Here is a 23,387-nt window from a genome sequence, read left to right on the forward strand (position 1 = left end):
TTGTGTATCATCTGGCATCCTCTGAAACTGCAGAGATTACTTAGAAGTGCTAGGGCTGCAGAAAGCAGTGTGCTTAGCTACGTGTCGTCTTTTGAGCAGGGAGAGTGGCAGAGTGATAATGTGCAGCCATGTGCTGGAATTAGTGACAGATTGATTTGCATATGCCCATGTGTGCATGTATAAGCACAGCTATCAGAGGAATATTGCCGAACTCAGACCTTACGTGCAAAAACTCTATAAAGGTTTTAAGCAGCTTAAATCCTTCTAAATGAAAATTATACAAGGAAAGGGTAGATTTGTCTTGTAGATGGAGATTCAGAATAAAGACTGCTCCGACTGTGCCTGGTCTTTAACATCGTGCTTTACATGTCTGAATGTTCCTTCCAGTGGCTTTATTCCTTTCAAGTTCTTACACAGTGCCATAGCCACCTTCTTTTATGACCTTCCTCCTTAAAGCACTTCTGCATATAAAAGGATAAGTGGAATGATTCTTGTAGCTATAGGCTGGATAGCCTGGTGCTGATACCAGGCATGATCCTGGTTAAAGCTGCCTCAGATATGACCAGAGGATGGAAACATAATTAATGCTCATCAGTGCAGTTGCATTAAATTGATATTCCTTTTCTTTCTGGAAAAGGGAGGTACGTAATAACATGAAAGGGAGAGCAGTGACGTTGTTTTAGTCTCTGTGACAGCATGAAATAATGCCATATGTTTTGAAGCCTAGACTGTACTGACAGTCCAAAGTGATGATGTTATGGGAGCTGCTGTCTGGCAGGATGTTTCCTATCGGACAGCATGTGTTCTTGCATGTGGCATTTCATCAGTAGTATGCTGGAGTGAGCTTGCTTTATCTAGCACTTACAGATTTCAATAGGAAACAATTCCTGCAGAGCATAGGTGTGAGCTAAGGGAGACTGAAAGGACTTGAGAGTAATAATATGCAACTGGAAAATGAGCATTCCAGTGCAAAGCTGTAAGTGGCAGTATGGTCAATGCAAGGAAAACAAAGCTTCATGGCTGGAGAGGTTAAACGAGAAAACCTTCTGAATTCCTTATTAGATTCTTGCTAATTCTGTGTGTCCTCCTTTCCCCTGCAGGAAGAAAACCTGGGAAACTTGATCCACGAAACAGAGTCTTTCTTTAAAACGAGAGACAAGGAATACCAGGAAACAATAGGGCAGATAGAGGTAAGGAACTGGTTCATGTCAATATGAATTGTTTCTAGTGGATGAAAACATACAGTGTTCTGGTCCAGTGTATGCACAGAGGAAAGGTGGAATGTCTGTATATCTAAGGCATTTTCCTCTGACATACCCTTGGGGTTCTTTTCTAAATACCATTCTCTGCACAGTACTATTACTGAGTAAGCATAAATCTGTAGCTGGTAGAGAGAGAACCTTCTGAACAAAGAGAACAAAAATGCACTATTATTCTTTCTCCCCTATTTGTCATGCATATCCACTGTCACACTGGGAAATGCTTTCCAAGATGTACTCTCAGAGGTTGCCAGACACAACAGCTGTAGCTTCTCCAAATCTCTGTCCTGCCTAGAATGTGCTTTCATTAATTACTGCATGTTGACAAACAAGATCCCAAGCAGCAGAAAAAAACCCCAACTTGAGGGCTGCTTAAAACCGATATTGAGCTCTGATTAAAATGCACTTCATAAGCTGATGAATGAATTGGTGGTTTACAACGCTGAGGTTAAACATAAATGCTGTGGATGTTCTGGCTTGGCTCTGTGCAGCTTTAGTATCTCTACCAGTACATAGAATGCAGTGAAGCTGGGAGAAGCTGTTACCAACTTAGGCTGATTATTCTCTCTTACTTCTTACAGCTGGAACTGGCCACAGCCAAGAGCGACATGAATCGCCACCTTCATGAATACATGGAAATGTGTAGTATGAAAAGGGGCCTGGATGTCCAAATGGAAACCTGTCGTAGGCTTATCAAAGGCTCAGCTGACAGGTAATAAGATGTTACTATTCTGCCTGAGGTGTTTCAAGAGGTTTAGTTTATTTCCTGCCAACTTGCTTTAAAGGCAATAGTATCATTTTGTCCTTTAGATAAGGTTGCTTTGTTTGGGGACAAAGAGCAGTCAAAAAGGAACTGTGTAACCATGTAACAGTAACTGTGTGTTCCTACACACAGTAACAGCTCAAAGGATTCAACACCTATGGGTAAAACCAGGGATCTCTAACTCTGACAGACGTTTAGTTTTAACATCATGGGTCTAGAACTCTTAAACAAAAGCCCAAATTAAACCTTGACTGTGGGCTTATATGAAGAACTTGGGTTTTAACCTTCTCATGCATTAAGGACCCTATACTATAAGGGGTTTTTCTTAGCTCTTGCTTGCCCCCAGTACACATCCTGGCTTAAAAGAACATGATGATAAAGTTTATGAACTTGAAAAACTCAAGTTTTTGAAGTTATATGAACTCTGTAGGATGTTCGTTGTCCATTCCTCATCAGTAAACCTAGGGCAGCCTTTATGCTTGTACGTAAGCAGGAGTGGGATGGTAGCGCATGAGCTGTTTTACTACTGGTATTCACCATAAACCCAAAGTTTAATGTTAATAAAGTACATTGAAAAATGTTTTGGGAAGTGAAAGCCACCATTTTATTCAAAGGTTCCTTTTTCCCCCCTTTCTGTCATTGATATTTAATTCCTTGTCTAAACCTTTCTCCAACTTTTCCCACAGAAACTCTCCATCTCCCAGCTCTGTAGCCAGCAGTGACTCAGGAAACACAGATGAAATTCAGGATGAGTTGGACAGAGAGACGGATGTGGAGCCCATGGTCACCTGATACATAGTTGGAGCATTCCAGTGAAAGGGAAGATACAAGAAAAGATTATAAAAGAATACACTGATGTGGGGGAAGATAAAACTAAGACTCGTAAGCCCTCACACAGGGTTTCTAAGGACTCATTCCTACACGCATCCCCACCCCACCCAAGGATTGGTGCTGTAAATTTCTATTGTTCTACAAATCATAAAATGCAGAGTCCTGTAAGAAAACATGGTGTTTTAATTGTGCCTTTGCCCCAAGCTGAGCCACTTTGAGCTCCAGTGGAATATTAATAGCAGGTGTTTTTATACAAAATATTCTTTCAACAAATCCTAATCCGTTGGCAGCAGAGAATGGTGCTGCAAAGGCTCTGGGTATTTCAAGAAGCTCAAGGTTTTATTGAACTGCTGCACCCATTGGCAAAAGGAATGCTGGCAAAACGAGACGTGAACCCAAGACAATTATGGTGCCATTACCAAAGTCTGGCTCAAACAAAAGAGAATTGAACTGTAACAATTTGAACTGTAACAGTCCAAATTGAACTTGAAACATTTAAAATAAGAGCAGGGGTAGAGACAGCTTTTAGGATTAAGCAGTTCTACAATATTAAAAGGAGTTTCTCAATTCCATCCTTCTGGCTGAAGGAGCCTTTGAGATGCGTTAGAAGCTCTCTGCTCGACTCCAGAGTCTGAAGAAGCAGCAGGTCTCAGCTCGGTGGCAAAGCAGGGGACAGAGGAGGGTTCCATGGGGTGGGAATATCACTGATAAACTTCTATGCAAAAACAAAAAAAACCCACAAAAAAAAAAAAAGCTCGCCTTATTTATATGGAATGTTTGGTCCCTGCTGGGAAACAGTTATCTCTTGGGAAAGGAAAGCTAAAACCACATTTGCACATGTTAGTTATCTGTAGAGCTTCTTTTGAGGAGGAATGTCATATTACAATGCCTTTGTTTCCAGTGATTGGATTAGGAGGGGAATCAGCCCTTCAGTTCTTGTGGTGGTTTGTGCTTTTTTCTCTTTTTCAGGATTCTTTTTTTTTTTTTTAAACCGTGGTGTTTGCAGATTTGACTTTGCTGACAGGGAGATAACTCCATTTTATGCTGCTTTCATGATGTTTAGAGTGGGATGGTTGAAGCATCAGGATAAACTGACATGCGGTGGGATAGACGTAGGCTTGAGACATGACACTGGGAGAGTTCCAGACCACTGTTCTTCAGGAAAGCTGAACATCAGGAAATACTGTAATCCTTTTTAGGGCATGGTAAAATGAATCCCAGACTACTGCTGCCCTAGAATTGGGGAGGGACAGCCATGTGCTTTCTCTGTGAGAAAGTGAGGAGACCTAGACTTTGTCAATCTTTTCGTATTTTTACACAGGAGAAAGCAGCATCAAAAGTCTTGGTGGTGTTTGAGGCATCTCTATCATCATCAGGTATTGTTATAATGGGAATTGTAGCACCTCAGCCAGGTAAAAACAGGGTATAAACCTCAGCCAATAATTGTCTGTTTGTTTAGACCGAGATTGAAAGTGTAGTTAATACTGCCTAAAGGTAACTGTGTAGTTAACTAGCAGTTGCAAGACTTGGAGTAAATACCAAATGTATTTGTTTTCCTGCCAGGAAGCTTAGAAGCTGCTATGTAGGAGCAGTGCTAGGACTGGGCAGGGAACTACCTGATCTAAGCACCCTCTCAGTGTTATGTAAAGGTAAGCTGGCCAAGCTGTTTAGCTCCCTGAGTATTGTTTCCAGGCTATTGGTCTGAAATCAGTGGAACTGCATTGTAAGCATGCACCCAATGTAAATCAGTGCTGCTTTCTTCCAAAAAGAGTGCAAATGTCTCAGCATATGGCACGTTCCTGGGCAGAAGTGCCTCTGTCTTGTGCAGCTATGCAGAGGGGCAGGACCTCAGAGGGTTTCTGTTCCCCCTGTAACTGTGGGTACAGTAATGTCTAATCAGAGTTTCCCATGTTGCTGCCTGGAGTTTCATCACTGTTCAGCTCCATCTCCTGCTTAGACACGATGGTGCTTTTAGGCTACTTGAATCAAACAGGCTCCTTGTGTTTTTCAGAGTGGGGAGGAGTGCTGGGATGATCCATCTGGATCCACAGCGTGGAGGTCATGATCCACAGTTGATGGCCTCTGTCCAAGAAAACGGATCCAAGGATATTCTGGTGGTTTCCTTACTCAGTGCAGTTATTTATAGAGTAGCTAGCAACTTCTTGGTTCCTGTGGTGTGGGTTAGGGGCTTTTTCAAAGCCTCTTTCATCATGTAAATGTAGATAACTTTTCTCTGGAAAAGAAACTTTATTCCAAAGTGCTCATTCCTATTATTTGTTAGATGGCCAAAGTGGTAAATGTCACGTTCACTAGGGCTGCAAGTTGGGGAGGTGGGGGGGACAAGAGATGGGGTATTTTTGTGAGGGGGCTGGGACTGCATGTTTTCAATCAAGTACTCTTAAGGTTTTGAAGCCTGTATGAACTTCAGCTGCTAATACATAGTTTCTCACAAGGCTGAGAAACCATCTGCCAAAGCTGAATGTCTGTGATGCTTTAGTGACTTTGGTGGAGGCGTTGTTAAGCAATCGACTTGCACAGTGACCCAGCCTTGGTGGAGGCTGGCGTTTGGCTCTCCTCAGTTAGGAAATGCCCTTTGGTACTAGAGAGACTGAGCAATTTCAACGGCCGTCCGGCTTAGCTGCTGCCGTGTTGTGGAGTTTGTTTCCTTTTAAACTCAGTGTCCTAGTAGGATAAAGGCTGAGGGCTCTTGAAACTGGGAGCTGGTGTGGTGAGGGTAGGAAAGAAGAGAATATCCTCAGTTTGCCAGCAAGAGCCAAGTGAGGAAGCAGAACTTCAGCTGTAACAAGGTAGCTATAGCCTCGGGTTTATCTCATAGCCATAATTACAAGGAGCATCTGTAGTAGGGTTGTGTCTGTTGGGAAGTGTAAGGGGTGCGGGGCTAGAGTAGAGGGTTTAGAATTAATGTGTATGGTGGTGATGTGTATGACAGTAAATTACCATGGTTGTTGGTGTCTGTTTCTTATACGCATATTTAATCCATTTTTAAAGAAGAAAAGGTGTTTTCATACTCGGGATCGGGGTTTTATTTTTATTTAGGCTGTGTAGGATTCAGTGGATCACCAGGGTCGGTCCTTGAGAGTTTCCCTCGGAGGTCTTTGGTTTAGTTTCAAGCGATGCTGCTGACTTAGCTGACAGTGGTCCTCTTCTGTTCGCATATAACCACTCCGTAGAAACCAGATCAAAAGCTTGCCAGAAAAAACAGAGGTGAAAATGCTGGAAATGATTTTGATGACCTCTTTTCTTTTTTCCTTTGTAAAGCTGTAAATACTTTCTTTTTGTTTTCTATTCTTACTGCGGTGTCATATTGACACGTTTTTAGACTTATCAATCCGAAAATCCTCCTCATTGTTTCTCATTTTTTAAACGGGGATTTCAAGGAAGCAAATTTTTTTGCTTGTTAGCAGTGTAATACTCGATCCGATTCCTAAAATGGGTTTGTACAACACAACTGTTTTCAGTAAATGAATGGCAGTTGCTTTTGTGGATGCATGTTCAAAAACGTCCAAAGAATAATGTGGTACAAATGTGTTTTTTCAAAGACTTAGTAATTATCATGTTAGTTCACACGAGTTAAAGACAAAACTCTTTAAGGGGGGGGGAGGGATGTAATGAAACTCAGCTAAGCTAAATGTGTAATCTGTTTATAAAACCCCACTATATAGTCTATTTTTATTAGAGGTTTTTAAAGTACAAACAGAACCCTGTTAGCAAATGCAATTATTCCCTTGTAAAATATCTTCTGCTCTGGTGGGACTCCAAATTCTCCAGTGGTTTCAAGCGATAATGTGGAAACAATATGAACAGGTATGGCTGTGAAGCACTCGCCCATCGCTTCCTTGAGCAAGAAGGGGAAAGCAAACAGTTAACAGCTTTTCTGCCACTGCAGAATCATTGCTGCTGTAAAACCACCCGTGTTGGTGTGTTTCCCTTCCCCTGATTGCAAGGTGTTCTGCTGTGAGGCTAAGAACCTCTGTTTGCTCCCCTGAATACCGGGGTGATGAGAATCACAGAATGGTTTGGGTTGGAAAGGACCTTAAGATCATCCAGTTCCAACCCCCAGCACACTGGGTTGTGCCACAACCTGCTGTGGCACAGCAGTTTTAAATCCTGCCCCAGAGCATCTTTTGTGTTCTACCTGCCTGGAAGATAAATGATGTTTGTCCACACATAAATTGGAATTAACTTGATGAAACAAAATAATAGCTGAGAATTGTGCCTGAATCTAGTTCTAAAGCTGCTTCTGATCTGAAATTATTTATTTTGACTAACCATTCCTGCCAACAAAAGCAGAAGTTGGGTCATTGGTCCAGGCTTGGCAGAGGGAAAGCCGCGGCGATCGGGGGGGTGCTCACAGCCTTGCCACAGCGCTGCTGCGGGCTCTCTAAAGCAGCTATTTCCTTTTGTTTCCCTTGGCTCTGGAAAATCGTGGAAGAATGTTTGTGTTGGAGCATGCAGGAGGAGAATTGCAATACTGGGAAGTCTCTGGTTGTGTTTCACGTTTGAGTGCTTCATTTTAGAGCTGAATGTTTAAAAAGCATGATTTATCACAGCAAAATGAAGAAATCCTAGTGCTTCCATGATTAATAATACCCCGATGAGGATTTTCCATATGTTTCTTCAGGACTTCGGGTTCTTTTTATTCTTTTGCACTGGTCCAGGACTTGGTTGCAGGGGAACACACAGGTTTTAAAAAGCTTTGCCTTCAGTGTTAAGTCACCCAGATTTAAGCTTTTAGTAGAATCGAACTTCTGTTTGACTTTTACATGAGAAAACAAATTGCCACTCAAGGCAGCATATAGTATCCTGGTGTTATACTGCTGTTTTTAGAGGTGAACTAGAGATACAACCTGCCAGATTCTTAATTCAGTCCCTTGCCATCGTGTTTCTGGAGAGGGGAACGCTAAAAGCTTGAACACAAGTCTCTGGCAGAGCAGTGAAAACCACTCGATTTGTTTCCTCTTGTCTGTTTTTGTGTGTAGTTCAGTGTCTTAAGACCCTTCCGCGTTTGCGGGAGCCTTTCAAAGCTTCTCTTTTGAAGAAGCAACAACTTGTGTTTAAGCAGTGGGTATTTGCTGCTTCTAGAACTCAATTCCCTCCTAATTTGAGGCACTCCAGCAGTGAAGTGCTTCTGTGAGCAGTGATGGGGCTCACAGGTCTGGCTCGCTCTATCTTTGGAAGAAATGATGATGATGCTTAAAACCAACCCCAGGGTGGCTTCAGAGCTGTGTCATTGCCGTGGCAGAACACCCCATGGTTGTGGCCTGCCCAGACTGGTGACCCCTGCACAGGTTTCATCTGAAATCCTGCCGTTTCTTTTAAATTAGAGAGGGTTGAGGATGGTTAAAAGCTCGGTCACTAAAAACACTTCTTGTGTAACGTGATTTCACCGAAAGACACTCAGTTCAGTCCGTAAACCACCCTGTCTGTGGCTGAAGTGTATGTTAGCTAAGTTCTGCCCAAAACCAATGATTATTTATTATTTAAGGTGTTTAAGTGGAGGGTATTGATGCCTCTTTCCCCATGCTGTGTCACTTCTCGTCAGTTCCTCTGAAGTCATGTAAGAATCTCTTTTTATACACATGAAAACAGACTACTGCTCAGTGTGGAGATGAACCTGTTTACCGTTACTGGTGTAAATATTGTGCTTTATATTCTGTATATTAGCTTCTTTTCAAGAAAAAGACTGAACTTGATGATGCTATTTGATCTCTGGCGAGGAAAGGACGGAGGATGAACCAGCTCCCAAGCTCGCTCCGGAGTGGAGATGTAAATCGATTCCCTCTGCGGCTGGAAGCCTGTGCTGGGTGTTTGTGAGCAGACCCAATGGAACACGCTCTCACTGGAGGGGAATTTTGGACCATCAAAGGCTTCCAAAATCTAATCCACTTTAGCTGGGACACCGAGAAACCCCTGCAGCAAGAGCCAGAAGCACTCGCGCTCCTCCGAGTTCCAGCGGATTATCTCCATTTTCCTTTTTTAGTGCCAAAACCAACCTCACCCACCCCTTCCAGGTCTGCTCCCTGCTCCGCTCTCCCATCCTGCGTCCATCCGTCCTCATCCGAGCGGTTCATCCTCTGGCGCTCGACCCATCGCTCGCCATACGCCCCCCATGGGCTTCTCTGCGCAGAGCGGGTGTGATGGAAACGGGTCACAGTCATTCTCTGGTGACGAGGAAAAAAAAAGACAAAAAACTCTAAAATAAATACGGAATTCCTGGTTAATGGCTGCGTGTGGTGATTGTGGGGTGGAAAATGCTTTTAAAGTACAAACTCCTTGTGGCTTTGGAGCTGAGGAGGGGGATGTAACTTTCCTCTCCCCCTGGCTCCCCACCTGGGCTCCCAAGTACTCCAAAGTCTCCCCAAAATAATACCCCACAGTCCCTTAAAAGTACCTCAACCTTCCCTAAACTATTACCTCTAAAAGTACCCCAAAATACTCCAAACTCCCCTAAAAATGTCAATCTTTCAGCTGCCACTCTTAAACTCTTGCTTTCCCTCTGGAACTAAACACAGCCCGTGCAACAACCAGCCTCCTCCTCAGCCGTGTCCCTATTTTGGGGTGAAATCCCGGTTTTTCCCATAATTTTGGGTCCCTAAAGGTGCAGGAGCAGCCCCTTCACCTCCCTTTGCTGCCTGTACCCGCGCAGGTCCGAGGCTGGGACCTGCTGCTACCCTCCGCGCACCGCCGAAGCCGCCGCTCTTCGGGTCGTTTGTTGTTATTACTATTATTAATTATAATTATTATTATTTAATTTCTCTTTAATTAAGGGTTTTTATCCCCTCCAGCGCCCCGCCCTTTCTCACGTGCCGCGGCGCGCCGCCTCCCCATTGGCCGGACGCAACCACCGCCTCCGGGGGGGGGAGGGACTACACAGGCCGGGGGGGGGACACCCCGCACACGGAGCAGGGGTGGGACGGACACACAGACCCCGCACAGCCGCACGCACGGGGAGTGTGCGAGTGTGGGGCCGCTCCGGGAGCCCCCCGCGTCCCGCTCCCTTGGGCTTCATCGTTTCGTTGGATGCGCTTGGTGTGTCCCGTGTGTCCCCCCTATCCGCGGTGGTGTGGGCGCGGCCGGGGAGTGCGGCGGGGCCGCGATGTGGCGGGCGCTGAGGGGCGGCGGGTGAGTGACGGGTCCCGGCGCCTTCCCCTTCCCTTCCCCCTTCCCCTTCCCCTTCCCTTTCCTTTTCCCCTTCCCTTTCCCCTTCCTCTTCCTTTCCCTTTTCTCTTCCCTTTCCTCTTCTCCTTCCCTTTTTCCTCCCCTTTTCTCTTCCTCTTCCCTTTCCCGGGGTGGGAACAGCCAAATCCCGCCCGATAACCGCTCCTCGCAGCGTTTCCACTCCTATCGGGGCTCCCCTTTGCTGTGCGGGGCCGTTATTCCCTTTTGCTGGCCCAGCCCTCGCTGGCTCCTCGCCGGCACCTTCCCCGCTGCCCAACACAGGCCTTTCCTCCCCCTCTTGCCCTTTTTGCCCCTTTTCCCCCCTTTTTGGGGGCGATATTGCTGAGCTCGGCAGTTTCACGCCGAATCGGGGTTGGGAAACTCGCAGCCCAAGGTCCAGCCGCGCACCGGAGCGGGCAGCGGGGACCAGGTTGGCTTTTGCCCCCTGGACTTTACCAGGAGCTGGCAACGCGCTGGGGTGTGGGAGCAAACAGGATCGACTTGTCCCTTAGGAATTCCTTTCCCAGCATCTTTTCCATAGCGGGGAGAGGGGATAGTTGGCTGGTGGCTATGTCCAGGCTCTGTTCCTGGCTCTGGCATCGTGATCCGATGGGTGGGTGGAGGACAGGAGCAATAACACAGGGCTGTGCCTGGGCACGCATGGCTGGTTTGCACAAGGAGCCAAAACCACGTGTTGCTGGGAGGTTGGGAAGGAGAGAACCAGTGGGATTCGGTGTCTTGTCTTCCTCCTGTCCCAGGCGGAGATGGCGGCACCACTCAGCCATGACTGTGACCAACGAGCCGATCCTTGAGTTTAAGCCAGGGAGCCCCGAGAGAGCAGCGCTTCAGAAGGTACCAGCACACGGGATGGGGCTTTTGGGAGTCTTTAAAGACCAGGCTCTTCCCTGGTGGGAGGCAGCCCCATCCTGTTCCCTTTCCTTTTCCTAGAACCACAGACTGGTTTGGGTTGAAGGGACCTTAAAGCTTATCTAGTTCCAACCCTCTGCCACAAGCAGCGACACCTTCCACTAGAGCAGGTTGCTCCAAACCCCTGTGTCCAACCTGGCCTTGAGCACTGCCAAGCTCAAGGATGGGGCAGCCACAGCTTCTCTGGGCACCCTGTGCCAGTGCCTCAGCACCCTCACAGGGAAGAGCTTCTGCCTTATCTCCAACCTGAACTTCCCCTGTTTCAGTTTGAACCCATCACCCCTTGTCCTGTCGCTGCAGTCCCTGATGAAGGTCCCTCTCCAGCATCCTTGTAGCCCCCCCTTCAGACACTGGAAGCTGCTCTGAGGTCTCCAGCAGCTTCTCTTCTCCAGCCTCAACAGCCCCAATGTTCTCAGCCTGTCTCCATACGGGAGGTGCTCCAGCCCCTGCTCATCCTCGTGGCCTCCTCTGGACTTGCTCCAACAGCTCCATGTCCTTCTTGTGCTGGGGCACACCAGAACTGCACACAGTGCTGTGAGTGGGGTCTCATGAGAGCAGAATAGAGGGGCAGGATCACCTCCTTTGACCTGCTGGTCACACTGCTGGGGATGCAGCCCAGGATACTTTGGGGACACTTGGATTTGTAACTCTCGTTCCTGTCCCTCCTGCCTGTGGGCACCCCAGGGCCCAAAGGAAGCCTGTCCCCGGGTTTCCCTTTGCTTGTAGGGCTGGTGGGGAGGACGGAGGGAGAGGGAGATCCATATGTGCAGCTCCCACCATGGTGCTCTCCTCCTCTCCATCAGGCACTTGCTGATCTGAAGGACAAGACAGAAGCCATCCCGTGTGTGATCGGGGGAGAAGAAGTGTGGACACCAACAGTGCGGTACCAGCTGTCAGTGAGTATGGGGAAAAACTGCTTTAAGAAGTGGGAACGGACAGAGGGATGTACCTGAGGGATGTACCCAGCAGGAGGGAGATCTGTTGGGCTTATAACTGTGGACACTTCTTCTCTTTTCAGCCATTTAACCATGCACACAAGGTGGCCAAGTTCTGCTATGCCAGCAAGGTGAGTGCACTGGTTTGTGCCTAGGAATGGGTGGCCCCTCGCTTTCCCCTCCAGCCTGGTGACAGAGTGGTGGTGGGTTCCTCCTTGCTGCCTTTCCCCTTCTCTCCTGCAGGAGCTCATTAACAAAGCTATTAACGCTGCCTTGGCAGCGAGGAAGGAATGGGACCTAAAACCTGTCCAGGACCGAGCGCAGATCTTCCTGAAGGCAGCTGACATGCTGAGCGGCCCCAGGCGAGCAGAAGTGCTGGCCAAAACCATGATTGGACAGGTCAGGGGGATGCGGGATTGACCCAGTGGATAGATGGGGTGCACAGGAGGGAGTGTGGGGAGCAGGGAGTTGGGAAGCAGGGCAGGAAGAGCTGCCAATGTATTGCTTGGCAGTGGGAATGACTGGCATGTTTGAATCACCTATAGTTGTACTGTGAAGGGATACAGGCTGACTGTGGTCTCTCTGCTGACAAAGAAGGGAGGTGAAGCCGGGAGTCAGGCTTCATGGGGACAGGATCAGCTCATGGTGGGCTGCAGTTATCAGGGTTTACCCTTGCAAAAGGCCTTGGCTGCCCCAGAAGAGGTACTAAAGGGCAGTGGGGGAACACGAGTGGACGTGATGTCCCCAGGCACAGCCACATGGGTGGCATTTGCCTCTGCTCAGTGCAAAGGGGGCTTGCAGGAGACCACGTCTTTCAGAGGCAAGCACATGGTCTGTGTGAGCTGCACCGCTGCAGCATTCCCCTCTGCCTCCTCTCAGTGCCTTTGTCTGACACAACAGGGTAAGACAGTGATCCAGGCGGAAATCGATGCTGCCGCCGAGCTGATCGACTTCTTCCGATTCAATGCCAAGTATGCCCTGGAGCTGGAGAAGACCCAACCCATCAGCGTGGACGTCAGCACCAACAGCATGGTCTACCGGGGGCTGGAGGTGAGGAGCTGGCCCCTGCTTCTGCATCTTCCCTGTTACAGCCAGTCTGTGGTGTCACACCACAGCGAGAGGAGGCTCCTTGGTCTCACTGGTTGCTCTCCTCTCCCACCCGCAGGGTTTCGTGGCAGCCATCTCTCCCTTCAACTTCACAGCGATCGGTGGTAACCTGGCAGGGGCTCCAGCGCTGATGGTGAGTGTTGTGGTGGGGTCTGTGGAGAGAAAGGCTGGAGCAGGACCTGGTCTCTCCAAGGCTGCAGCTTGCCTGGTCTGGGGTCTGCAGGGAGTGAATTCAGCCTCCCTGGTGCTGTTCAATAGGACACAGCAGGAGTCCTGCTTCTGTTGGTCCCCTTGAACTCCATCAGCTGTGTTGCAATTAGGCTTAGATGTTGTTAATTACCAGAAGGCATTCTAATGGCTGGATCTTAGACCTATCTACTGATGGGCAGGTGTAATGGGGGAAGTGTTGGAAAAGGACAAATGCCTCAAACCTGGGTTTTTCTTCTGGAGCAACTTGTCTTTCCATTGCTAGGCTGGGGTTTAGATCAAGAGAAGATTGGGGTGCTGCAGCAGGGAGGGGAGATGAGCAATGCAGGAGGGTTTTGTTTTCTTGCGTGGTGCTTGCTCGGTGAACAGGGTGCTGTTGTGACACAGAAGTGTATTCAGTTTGTCATTGCTCAGGTTCCTCTTGGATGATGCTTTTTGGGTACAGTTAGGGCCAAGGCAGGTGGGAGCAGGTCGTGGCCCTGGATTTAGCACTGAACTGGTAGACAGTTGATCCTGGCAGACATGAGAGATGGTCCAGAAAGACACAGCATTAGTTAACAACTAATGTGTCCCACCCTGACATGCCCATCGAGCACGGGGAGCACCTGCCTTTGCAGGGTGGGTTTTGGGGAGAGACACCAACAACCTGATGAGTTTGGGCCAGGATTCATTAATTTACACTGGAAGGAAATAAACCACAGAATTGTCCCAAGCTCTTTACTAATTAGGCCCAGATTTCATCCTGGCACCAAAGACAGTCCCTCCAGCAGCAGCATCCTGTGTTGGAGGTAGAAGAGGCAGCCATAAGGGGGAACACCAAGCTTTTGATTTGGGGACATCCCATTTTAAATCTATATTCAAGGCAAAGCATTTGAACCTGTCACTTTTGCAGGGGAGGAGTGAGGAGAAGGAAGGGCGAGGGTAAAGCCAATGTGGAGCTGGGAAGTTTTTGGGGGAAGGGAGATGCATTCCTCCCACCCCAGGATTTGGGGCAGGTCCTTGGCTTTGGGACATGTGGTGATAAACTCATCCCAGAGCAGATGAACCGTGGTGGGATGGGGCAAGCCTGTGATGCCAGGTCTGTTTTGGGCACCCTGCAGTGCATCCACCTCTCCCTCCTTGAGGTTGAGACGAATTCCCATCAGGCTGCTGCATCAGGATGAAATCCCCCTGTTTGCCCTGGGCCTGGGGCAGAAAGGAGCAGGGCACCACTGGGTGCCTTGAGAAACTCATTGGCAGTGGTACCTGGAATTAAATGTAGGAGAAAATGGTACTTAATAGGTGAATATTAATTAAAGCCCAAGTGTTTTAGTCACCACAGCGTGCTTCCCAGGGGATTAAACATTCCTCTTGCCTAAATATCTGGAGAGATCAACACAGGTATTGCCATTGCAGCGTTGGCAGTGGGATTTCCTTGGGACTGGAGCAGTTGCTGCTGGGAATGCTGTCACTGATCATGCCCTGAGTTAGATTTCCCTGCTTGGGGATATTTTACAGTGTGGTTTTCTCACTGTTTGGAGTGGAAGGATTAAGGGGCAAGGAAGGAGCTTTCCCTGCACCACGAGTCCCTGGAGAGGCAGGAGGTTGGAACTGGATGATCTTAAGGTCCTTTCCAACCCAACCCAGTCTGGGATTCATTCTATGGTTCTAAAGCAGGGGCCTGGTGGAGGCAGAGTCCAAACCCCTCTCTGGCCCCCCAGAACTGTGACCCTGTGGCACAGCCACATGTGGTGGGGCCAGGCAGTGTGACGGTGACACGGGGAGGTCCCTGGGCACAGAGCCGAGGGCAGGACGGTGGTGTGGAGCCAAAGGGGTGGGATCCTGCTGCCAGTGTCCTGCTGCTGGGTTCTGCAGCCGATTGTGCTGCTGCTTGTGCAGGATTAATGCAGGAGGGAGGGTTTATTTCCCTTCTTGGGCTGGCATGAACACAGTGAGTGACACACACACATGGGCAGAGCGAGTGACAGCACTTGTGGTGCCGTAAGCATGTTTCTTAGTGGTGCCATCGCATTTCCCAACACATAAACCGGGTCTGTGCTTTGCAGCTCCTCTTTGGGAAGGCAAAACTCTGCATCCCAAGCAAGGGAGGGTGTGAAAGGTGCACAGTGAGCAGTGCTGTGAAAAGGGACGACTTTTGTGCCATCAGCTGAGCAAGGCAATCACAGACCTTGTCAAAACCAACACTGAGGGTAACCAGTAGGTGTGAATCACCCGAAGGTGCCTGTTGCTCTGGTCCCATCCACTGTATGCTGCAGGACAGACATTCACCAGAGTGTTTAAGCATTGCACACCCATGTGTGGGCTGAAGCCTTTCCTCCCGTGCTCACTGCATCCTCTCCCACAGGGGAACGTGGTGCTGTGGAAGCCCAGTGACACTGCCCTGCTCTCCAGCTACGCTGTCTACAAGATCCTCCTGGAGGCCGGGCTCCCCCCCAACATCGTGCAGTTTGTGCCAGCGGATGGGCCTGTGTTTGGAGACACCGTCACGAGCTCCGAGCACTTCTGCGGGCTCAACTTCACCGGCAGCGTGCCGTACGTTGGGAGGGGAGCAGAGGGGAGAGGGGTGAGGAGCCGCCGGTGCTCATCTGCTGGTCCTTTGAACATGTAGGGCAGCACTGAGTGGGGTAGCAGGCAGGCAGTCGACCATCCTTACACCATGGAATTGAGGCAGGGGTTTACAACCGATGAAAAGTGTCTGACTGGGTTTTCTTGCTACAGGGAGTGCATTTCATAGAATCATAGAATCCCAGCCTGGTTTGGGTTGGAAAGGACCTTAAAGCTCCTCCAGCTCCAGCCCCTGCCACGGGCAGGGACACCTTCCACTAGAGCAGGTTGCTCCAAGCCCCTGTGTCCAACCTGGCCTTGAACACTGCCAGGGATGGGGCAGCCACAGCTTCTCTGGGCACCCTGTGCCAGCGCCTCAGCACCCTCACAGGGAAGAGCTTCTGCCTCAGAGCTCATCTCAATCTCCCCTCTGGCAGGTTAGAGCCATTCCCCTTGGCCTGTCCCTACAGGCCCTTGTCCAAAGCCCCTCTCCAGGTTTCCTGGAGCTCCTTTAGGCACTGGAAGGAAATCTGTATATAATTTAATAGCGGGGAGTTTCTGTTGCTAAACTCAGGGCAGAGAACAGACAAACTTGCCTGTGACACTGCCCCATCTCCCAGGGCTGCTGTGATTTCACTGAACGCACCTCACTGTGCAGCAGAGCGGTGCCAGCTCCACGGAGCTTTGCAAACCTGTGCTCTGCCTGCTCGTCGTGGTGTGTTAGTGACTCTGAGGGTCCCTGGCAGCCTGCAACGGGCTATTAAACCCGGGGACCCCGCTCCACCGGCGAAGGACATGGTCTGATGAGCATTGTGCTTTAAAGGTGGGAAGCTCATAAATTAGTATTAGCGGCTGGGCCTCCTGCTGGGAGGCTATTAGCATTTTTATTGTTTTGCAGCCAAGGGGTTTGTCACAGTAAGGACCAGAAGGAACAGGGGAAAGGCAAAGAACACAAACTTCAGCTGGATGCTCACTCCTGAGGTCTTACCTGTGACACTGCAACAGTTTCTTACTTCTCTAACTGTTGCTGTTGTAGTACCTTTGGGTCCTTAGGGTCTCACTTTCAGCTGGCATCTCTGCTTGCAGGGCATCCCTTCTTCTAGGGATAAGACACAGGGGTTTCCTAGGGTCCCCTTCAGCAGAGTACATCACCCACTGATGCCTTTTCCCCATGCAAAGGCAAAGGTGCACTGACCGCCTCCTCCTTCCTATTCCAGAACTTTCAAGCGGCTCTGGAAGCAGGTATCAGAAAACCTGGATCACTACCGCAACTTCCCACGTCTGGCTGGAGGTAACTGCTGCTTCTTACACCTTTTGTGGGGGGGAGGCCGTGCAGGATGGGGGGTTCAGCTTGTCCCCTGCTGAGGGGAGAACCTGAAGCAATGGCCAGGATTCCTCTCCTTGGGAGCAGGGAGCAAATGCCACGGTAAATGGCATCCTCTGTGGCAGGAGTTGGTTGCGTGGCTGTGCTGGGCATGTGGAGGAACTTATAGCACTGGCATGGCATGGGTGTTTATGGTGGGGGCTTTGGGCAGGAGGAGGTGCTGCTCTGGGATTGCAGAGCCTCTATACTAAGATTGGGAACTTGGGTTATCCATCAGTTTTGGAAGCCTCCTCGAACTCCAGGGTTGTGCTCCCCGGGATCACAACGGAGGGACCACGGATCAGGCAGGGCGAGCTACCCCAGTGACGTGGCTGTGATTTGTGCTCTTTGGGGGCTGCACATCCCTGACAACCCCTCACTTGTCCCTTCTCCTCCCTTCCCACCAGAGTGCGGAGGGAAGAACTTCCACCTGGTGCACAGCTCCGCCAACGTGGGCAGCGTGGTGAACGGGACCCTGCGCTCGGCCTTCGAGTACAGCGGCCAGAAATGCTCCGCGTGCTCCCGCCTCTACGCCCCGGCCTCGCTGTGGCCCCAGATCAAAGAGAAGCTACTGGAGGAGCACGGGAAGATCAAAGTGGGAGATGTGAGCGGAGCTGCCGGGCTGCTGAAGGGCTTTGCGGCTCAGCGGGTGGTTGATGGGATTAGAGACTGCGGTAACTGGCTACTAATTCCTATTGAACCGAGCTTTTTATCCACTGGCTCTCCCCACCACCGCCCCGCTGTCGTCCCCCCCTTCATCTTCTTCTTTATAGTGATTAGAAATTAACTTGTAGCCAGTGTCTGCAGGAAGGATTGTGGAAGTCACTGAATGATGCAGACTAATTGAAAAGGGGTAGCTTGTGCCCTGGACCAGAAGTGTGCTTGGAGCGGGAGGGAATGTTATTTGGGGAATTTCAGCTCCTCCGAATGTCAGAGTTGGCTTTTTGGCTCAGTAGGTACTTACATTCCCTCTTTTCTGGCTTCCCACAGCCCACGCAGGACTTTAGGACGTTTTTCTCTGCAGTGATTGATGACAAGGTGAGCTCATCTCTCCTCTTCTACTGGTGCAAGGAGGTAACACCACCGGGCTTTCACCAAGTGCTGGGTTAAATGTTTTTATTGCTTACAGCAAGGTATGAACATCAGTGATTAGAGCTGACTCTCAGCTCTCTTTTGCTCCCTCCTGGAGCACTGCATGCCTTAGTAACCACCCCTCTTGACTAGTGGGTTATTTTGCTGAGAAACCATCTCAGGTGCAAGGTTCAGAGTGCCCAGGACTGTACTTCCAGCTCCCACTCCTCCTCCTGAGCTGGAGGAGTGCTAAGAGCAGCATGGCCCTGAAAGGGGTTGCCCAAACCCTGTTTTAGACCCCAAACCCACACTCTTTTCTTCATTATTGCCTTTTCTCAGTCTTTTGCACGGATAAAGAAGTGGATTGAGCACGCCAAGAAGTCACCCAACCTCACCATCCTGGCAGGAGGCGGCTGCGACGACAGCGTCGGGTACTTCATCGAGCCGTGCATCGTGGAGAGCAAAGACCCACAGGATCCCATCATGAAAGAGGTGAGAGCAGCTTGTGGGGAGGTGGCAGGAAAGGTGTAAAAGGGGCTGCAGGTCCCACCCTGAGATATCAACCAAGTGTGTGGATATGAGCTGGTCAACCGTATGGTAAGTTGGTGCAGGGATCATAGAATCATAGACTGGTTTGGGCTGGAAGGGACCTTAAAGCTCATCCAGTTCCAACCCCCTGCCATGGGCAGGGACACCTTCCACTAGAGCAGGTTGCTCCAAGCCCCTGTGTCCAACCTGGCCTTGAACACTGCCAGGGATGGGGCAGCCACAGCTTCTCTGGGAAAAGTCTGTGCCAGCGCCTCAGCACCCTCACAGGGAAGAGCTTCTGCCTCAGAGCTCATCTCAATCTCCCCTCTGGCAGGTTAAAGCCATTCCCCTTGGCCTGTCCCTCCAGGCCCTTGTCCAAAGCCCCTCTCCAGGTTTCCTGGAGCCCCTTTAGGCCCTGGAGCTGCTCTAAGGTCTCCCCTTCAGGAGCCTTCTCTTCTCCAGGCTGCCCCAGCCCAGCTCTCTCAGCCTGGCTCCGGAGCAGAGCTGCTCCAGCCCTCGCAGCAGCTCCGGGGCCTCCTCTGGCCTCGCTCCAGCAGCTCCACGTCCCTCTTGTGCTGTTGCCCCAGAGCTGGATCAGGACTGCAGGGGGGGTCTCCCCAGAGCGCAGCAGAGGGGCAGGATCCCCTCCCTGAGCTGCTGCTCACGCTCTGGAGGTGCAGCCCAGCACACGGGGGGGTTCTGGGCTCAAGCACACACTGAAGCCGGGTCATGGGGAGCTTCTTATTGACCCACACCCCCAAGTCCTTCTCCTCAGGGATGTTGCTCTTCATCACGGCTATAGCTAATCGGGTGCTGATTGGAGGCTGTCCCTGCTGAGTGCTTTATTGTTTTCTTGCTGCACAGGAGATCTTTGGCCCCATCCTCACGGTTTACGTCTACCCGGAGAAGCAGTACAAGGAGGTCCTGGAGCTCATCGACACCACCACACCCTACGGCCTCACGGGGGCGATCTTCGCCCAGGAGAAGTAAGTGCCAAAACCCGCTCTGCCACCACAGCGAAGATGCTTTTGCCCTTCTGGGGTGAACCGTCTGTCTCGTTCCTCCCCGGAGCCCTGTGCTGCACGGTGAGGGTGAAGGAAAGCATTTCCTGCTGCTTTTCGCCCTCCTCCCACTGAGGGGGGAAGGGGATGCCTCTAAAGTAATCATTAAAAGCCTAAAAATGCTTTTTCACTGAGAAAGTATCCTAGAGGCGATGTTTGGAGCATACAGAAGGATGCACCACACACTCCTCATGTAGGAGGAGGGCTCAGAGCAGTGCAACCTCAATGAGGGACCATCCTTAAGTCACAGTTACCTTCATTTATAACAGTAAAACTTGGAAACAAACTAGAAGAAAACAAACCTGGGATCATTTGAATGAGCTCTGAGTGTGCACAACCTGCTTCAGTGCATGTCAAACTAGTGGAAGGTGTCCCTGCCCATGGCAGGGGGTTGGAACTGAATGATCTTAAGGTCTTTTCCAACCCAAACCATTCTATGATCCTATGATTCTATAAATAGTGTGCAGCCCTGGAAATGCCATGCAAAGACATACAGATGTGCTTTTGGCATGATTTTAGCGGCTATAGAAGAGTAGAGGCCTCCACACAAGTTGCTGTTGGGTTGTCAGAGCTGTTTCTATCCCTCCTTAGGAGAATCATCAACGAGGCCAGGAGCTTCCTGCGCAATGCAGCCGGCAATTTCTACATCAACGACAAGTCGACAGGCTCCGTGGTGGCTCAGCAGCCCTTCGGAGGCTCCCGCATCTCAGGTGAGATGAGAAACCCCTGTCCACAGACAGCACGTACCTGTGTGGTGGCACATGGAGCGGCATCCCCCTCTGGGTGGGTCCCTTTATCCTCCATCTCATGGTACCAGCACTTTGTTTCCTTCTGAAACAGGCACTAATGACAAACCTGGTGGCCCGCACTACATCCTGCGCTGGACGTCTCCTCAGGCCATCAAAGAAACACACGTGCCCTTGGCAGACTGGCGCTATGCCTACATGCAGTGACACCTCCTCCTCCTCCCCAGCCCCACTGGTACTACTGATTCTCAACGCACAGAAGTGGCCTTGCAGCTACACCCTTAAGAAGCACTTAGATCTACTGATCTCTAACCTGAGCTTAGGTTTTATTTTTAAAGGAAAATTCTATTATTAAACTGTAAACGCAGAAGAGAAAGTCCTTGTGGTCCATGTACGAGTGATGTGTTAATGAATTCAGGGGTGCTGGAGGAGTGTGGTTGCATACCTGGATCTCAGTTGCCTTTTATCATAGAACCTCAGACTGGTTTGGGTGGGAAAGGATCTTAAAATCCAGTTCCAACCCCCTGCCACAGGCAGGGACACCTTCCACTAGAGCAGGTTGCTCCAAGCCCCATCCAACCTGGCCTTCTGTTTTGTCCATCCCGACCGGTCCAGCACAGTTCCCTGTCAATGAGGCTGCATTTAAAGCAGGAGCTTATCATTAAGAGGCTGGCCCTATCCTGCCAAAAGCAGTGTCATTCCCTGTGTCCCCAGGGAGCTGCACCAGCAGAAATCACAGGAAGCTGAGGGCTGCCTGTACCAGCCTTCCCGGAGCTGTGGGCAGCTGGGCTTGCTTTAAACCACAATCGATGGGGTGGGAGCCCAGAGCTGTGTTTTCTCCCCATCCCTGAGCAAGGGCAAAAGCTCAGACACCCCCAAAACGTTTTTGATGTAGGGAGAGAACTTGACAGAATGCACCTTGTACCAGGAGAGGGCGGCTGCGAGTGCGGTGCTGCTTCGAGGTGAGTTTAAGTGCCTTATTCCTCTGCTCTGAAGGCAGCAGATGGGGTTCCCTGCACAGTCCCTTGCAAATGGTCTCAGGGTGTGTGCAGACATCGGGCAGATGGAGCAGCAACACCCCACTTGCTCCCCTTGTTTCATCACTGGTGACAAGGTCAGGCTGCCTCCCATGGGTTTTGGCTGCTTCCCCTGCTCCAATCCTTGCATGTCCGCTGTAGGAAATGGAAAGACTTTAAGAGAAGGTGTTTCAAGAAAGGACCATTCCTGCACAAGCTGCAGCATCCCTCAAATCCCTGGAAGGAATTGAAAAGGAAATTGAAGGAATTTAACTTAATTAGCAGGAGGTGCTAGGACAGCAAGTGGAGGGCTGCAATAATCAGAGCAAGATGCATCTCTCAGGCTGTTGTGCTCTGTCCAGGGCCGTGCTCTGGCCTGTGGAGCTGGTTTTGACACAGGCACATCGCTGAGGCTCTGCAAGCTGCCCTGGCATTAAGTTAGATCAGTTCTGGCCTCTGTGGTCCCTGTTGGTGTGACTAGTGCAGGTGCTGCCTCTCCATCAGCACGGTCACACCAGTGGGTCCTGCAATGAGAACAGGAAAAGGGATCTTAAGCACAAAGTCTTGCATCCTTCCAGGATCATTTCTAATCTAGAAACCTTTGTAACACTTACAATTAATAACTGTTCAATTCTCAGGATTTGCAGCTCGAGTGGAGAACCCTGTTGTAATAAGCATTAAGTATGGATCTTGTCCAGGCCTGGGCTGGTATTTAGCATGCAGGTCATGAAGGAATTGCATTGATATGTGTGAATCTTGATTTAACTGAGAAAATCTGCAATAAAATAAATTTCAAACTCCCTTTGTGTTCTTTTATGAATGATTTCTTCAAATTGCTGCCAAATCCAGAGCTAGATTGAGTGTGTGTGTTTGGTACTTTTCATGCATGCAACGTGGTGAGAAAAGATGGGAGCAATAAGGTGCTCTCCAAACTGCACCTGACCAGGCTCTTGCTGTTTATCCGGACAGCTCTGCTCAGTTTGGGACCTGTGGGTTCTCCTTCACGCTGCTGCATCCAGAGCCGACCAACCCTGTGTATATTGATTGTTACTTAGACAAACACCGCTCTGCTGTTATCTGTTAGCAGCTAAGCCAGGGCCCCCAGGCTGAGGACCCCCAAAATAAGCCTTTCGGCTGCACTTCTCATTCCAGAGAGGGAAAAACATAATAAACCAACCCAGTTTTGTGTTCTCTGCTAAAACTAAGACATTGCCCTTGCATGAGGCAGGACCATCATGTAAGCGCCTAATTCAGAATCATCCGGGTTTGCACAAAGCATCCTTGTGCTGTGCACTGGGAGGGCACATGGGATCCCAGTTCAGCTCCAAAACCACCCCAATCCCTCAGCAGGGAGGAAAGGACTGAACCCACTGGGATCCTTCAGGGAATGTCTCCAAACCTCCTGAGTTCATCCAGGTGGGACCACAGCAATGTCCCATTCAGACAAGTCACCTCCTGCCACCCAGCATAGGATAAACCCTCCCAAAGCTCCTCTGGACGGCATCTTCCAACCTTTCCCGATTGATTTCCATCAGCTCATTTAAATCTCATTAAGGGCTCTGTCTCGCACCCCCTCGCCTGGAGATCGGGAATGCCGCATCCCAGGAGCTGAGCGCTGCTGCCTTCGGCTCACGCCTTTTATGATTTAAGGCCAGAGTGTCAAGTGGATTTTTTAGCCTTAACTCTGAATTTCATGGCTTTTTGTGACTTTAAATCAGTCCCTTAATGCTATTTAAACAGTTGCCTTTTTGAAGCTGATAAATGCTTCTGGAGGGGTTTGGGAGAGACAGAGGCTTGTGCAGCGGACCCCCAGGCACCCTCCTGCCCCCTGGGATGCTCCCGGAGCTCTC

At 49.9% G+C, this 23,387-nt stretch overlaps 2 protein-coding genes across 4 annotated transcripts in view; both read left to right on the forward strand.

Annotated features, from left to right (window-relative positions):
• The window catches only part of IFFO2 (intermediate filament family orphan 2), a 43,661-nt gene extending 34,566 nt beyond the window's left edge, over positions 1-9,095 (forward strand). The window contains exons 7-9 of the mRNA XM_030507624.1: positions 1,101-1,190; positions 1,841-1,971; positions 2,709-9,095. Coding sequence (XP_030363484.1) covers positions 1,101-1,190; positions 1,841-1,971; positions 2,709-2,814 — 327 coding nt within the window. The 3' untranslated portion in view covers positions 2,815-9,095. The remainder of the gene's footprint in view (positions 1-1,100; positions 1,191-1,840; positions 1,972-2,708) is intronic.
• Positions 9,096-9,776: 681 nt separating this feature from the next.
• On the forward strand, positions 9,777-22,338 carry ALDH4A1 (aldehyde dehydrogenase 4 family member A1). Of its 3 annotated transcripts, none has more exons than XM_030507758.1 (15): positions 9,777-9,903; positions 10,791-10,884; positions 11,763-11,855; positions 11,978-12,025; positions 12,138-12,293; positions 12,795-12,944; positions 13,060-13,134; positions 15,553-15,740; positions 16,970-17,043; positions 17,523-17,719; positions 18,106-18,153; positions 18,526-18,678; positions 19,579-19,700; positions 20,367-20,485; positions 20,616-22,338. In XM_030507758.1, exons 2-15 carry the CDS (start codon positions 10,816-10,818, stop codon positions 20,726-20,728), a joined length of 1,605 nt encoding a protein of 534 aa, XP_030363618.1. In that variant the 5' UTR covers positions 9,777-9,903; positions 10,791-10,815; the 3' UTR covers positions 20,729-22,338. The 3 variants fall into 3 exon arrangements, with proteins under 3 accessions (XP_030363618.1, XP_030363616.1, XP_030363617.1); XM_030507756.1 differs by having other exon boundaries at positions 9,790-9,996; XM_030507757.1 differs by lacking the exon at positions 9,777-9,903 and adding an exon at positions 10,028-10,462.
• The last annotated feature ends 1,049 nt before the right edge of the window (positions 22,339-23,387 follow it).

Source organism: Strigops habroptila, chromosome 16 (genome assembly GCF_004027225.2).
Source record: "Strigops habroptila isolate Jane chromosome 16, bStrHab1.2.pri, whole genome shotgun sequence".
Classification (NCBI taxonomy): Eukaryota; Metazoa; Chordata; class Aves; order Psittaciformes; family Psittacidae; genus Strigops; species Strigops habroptila.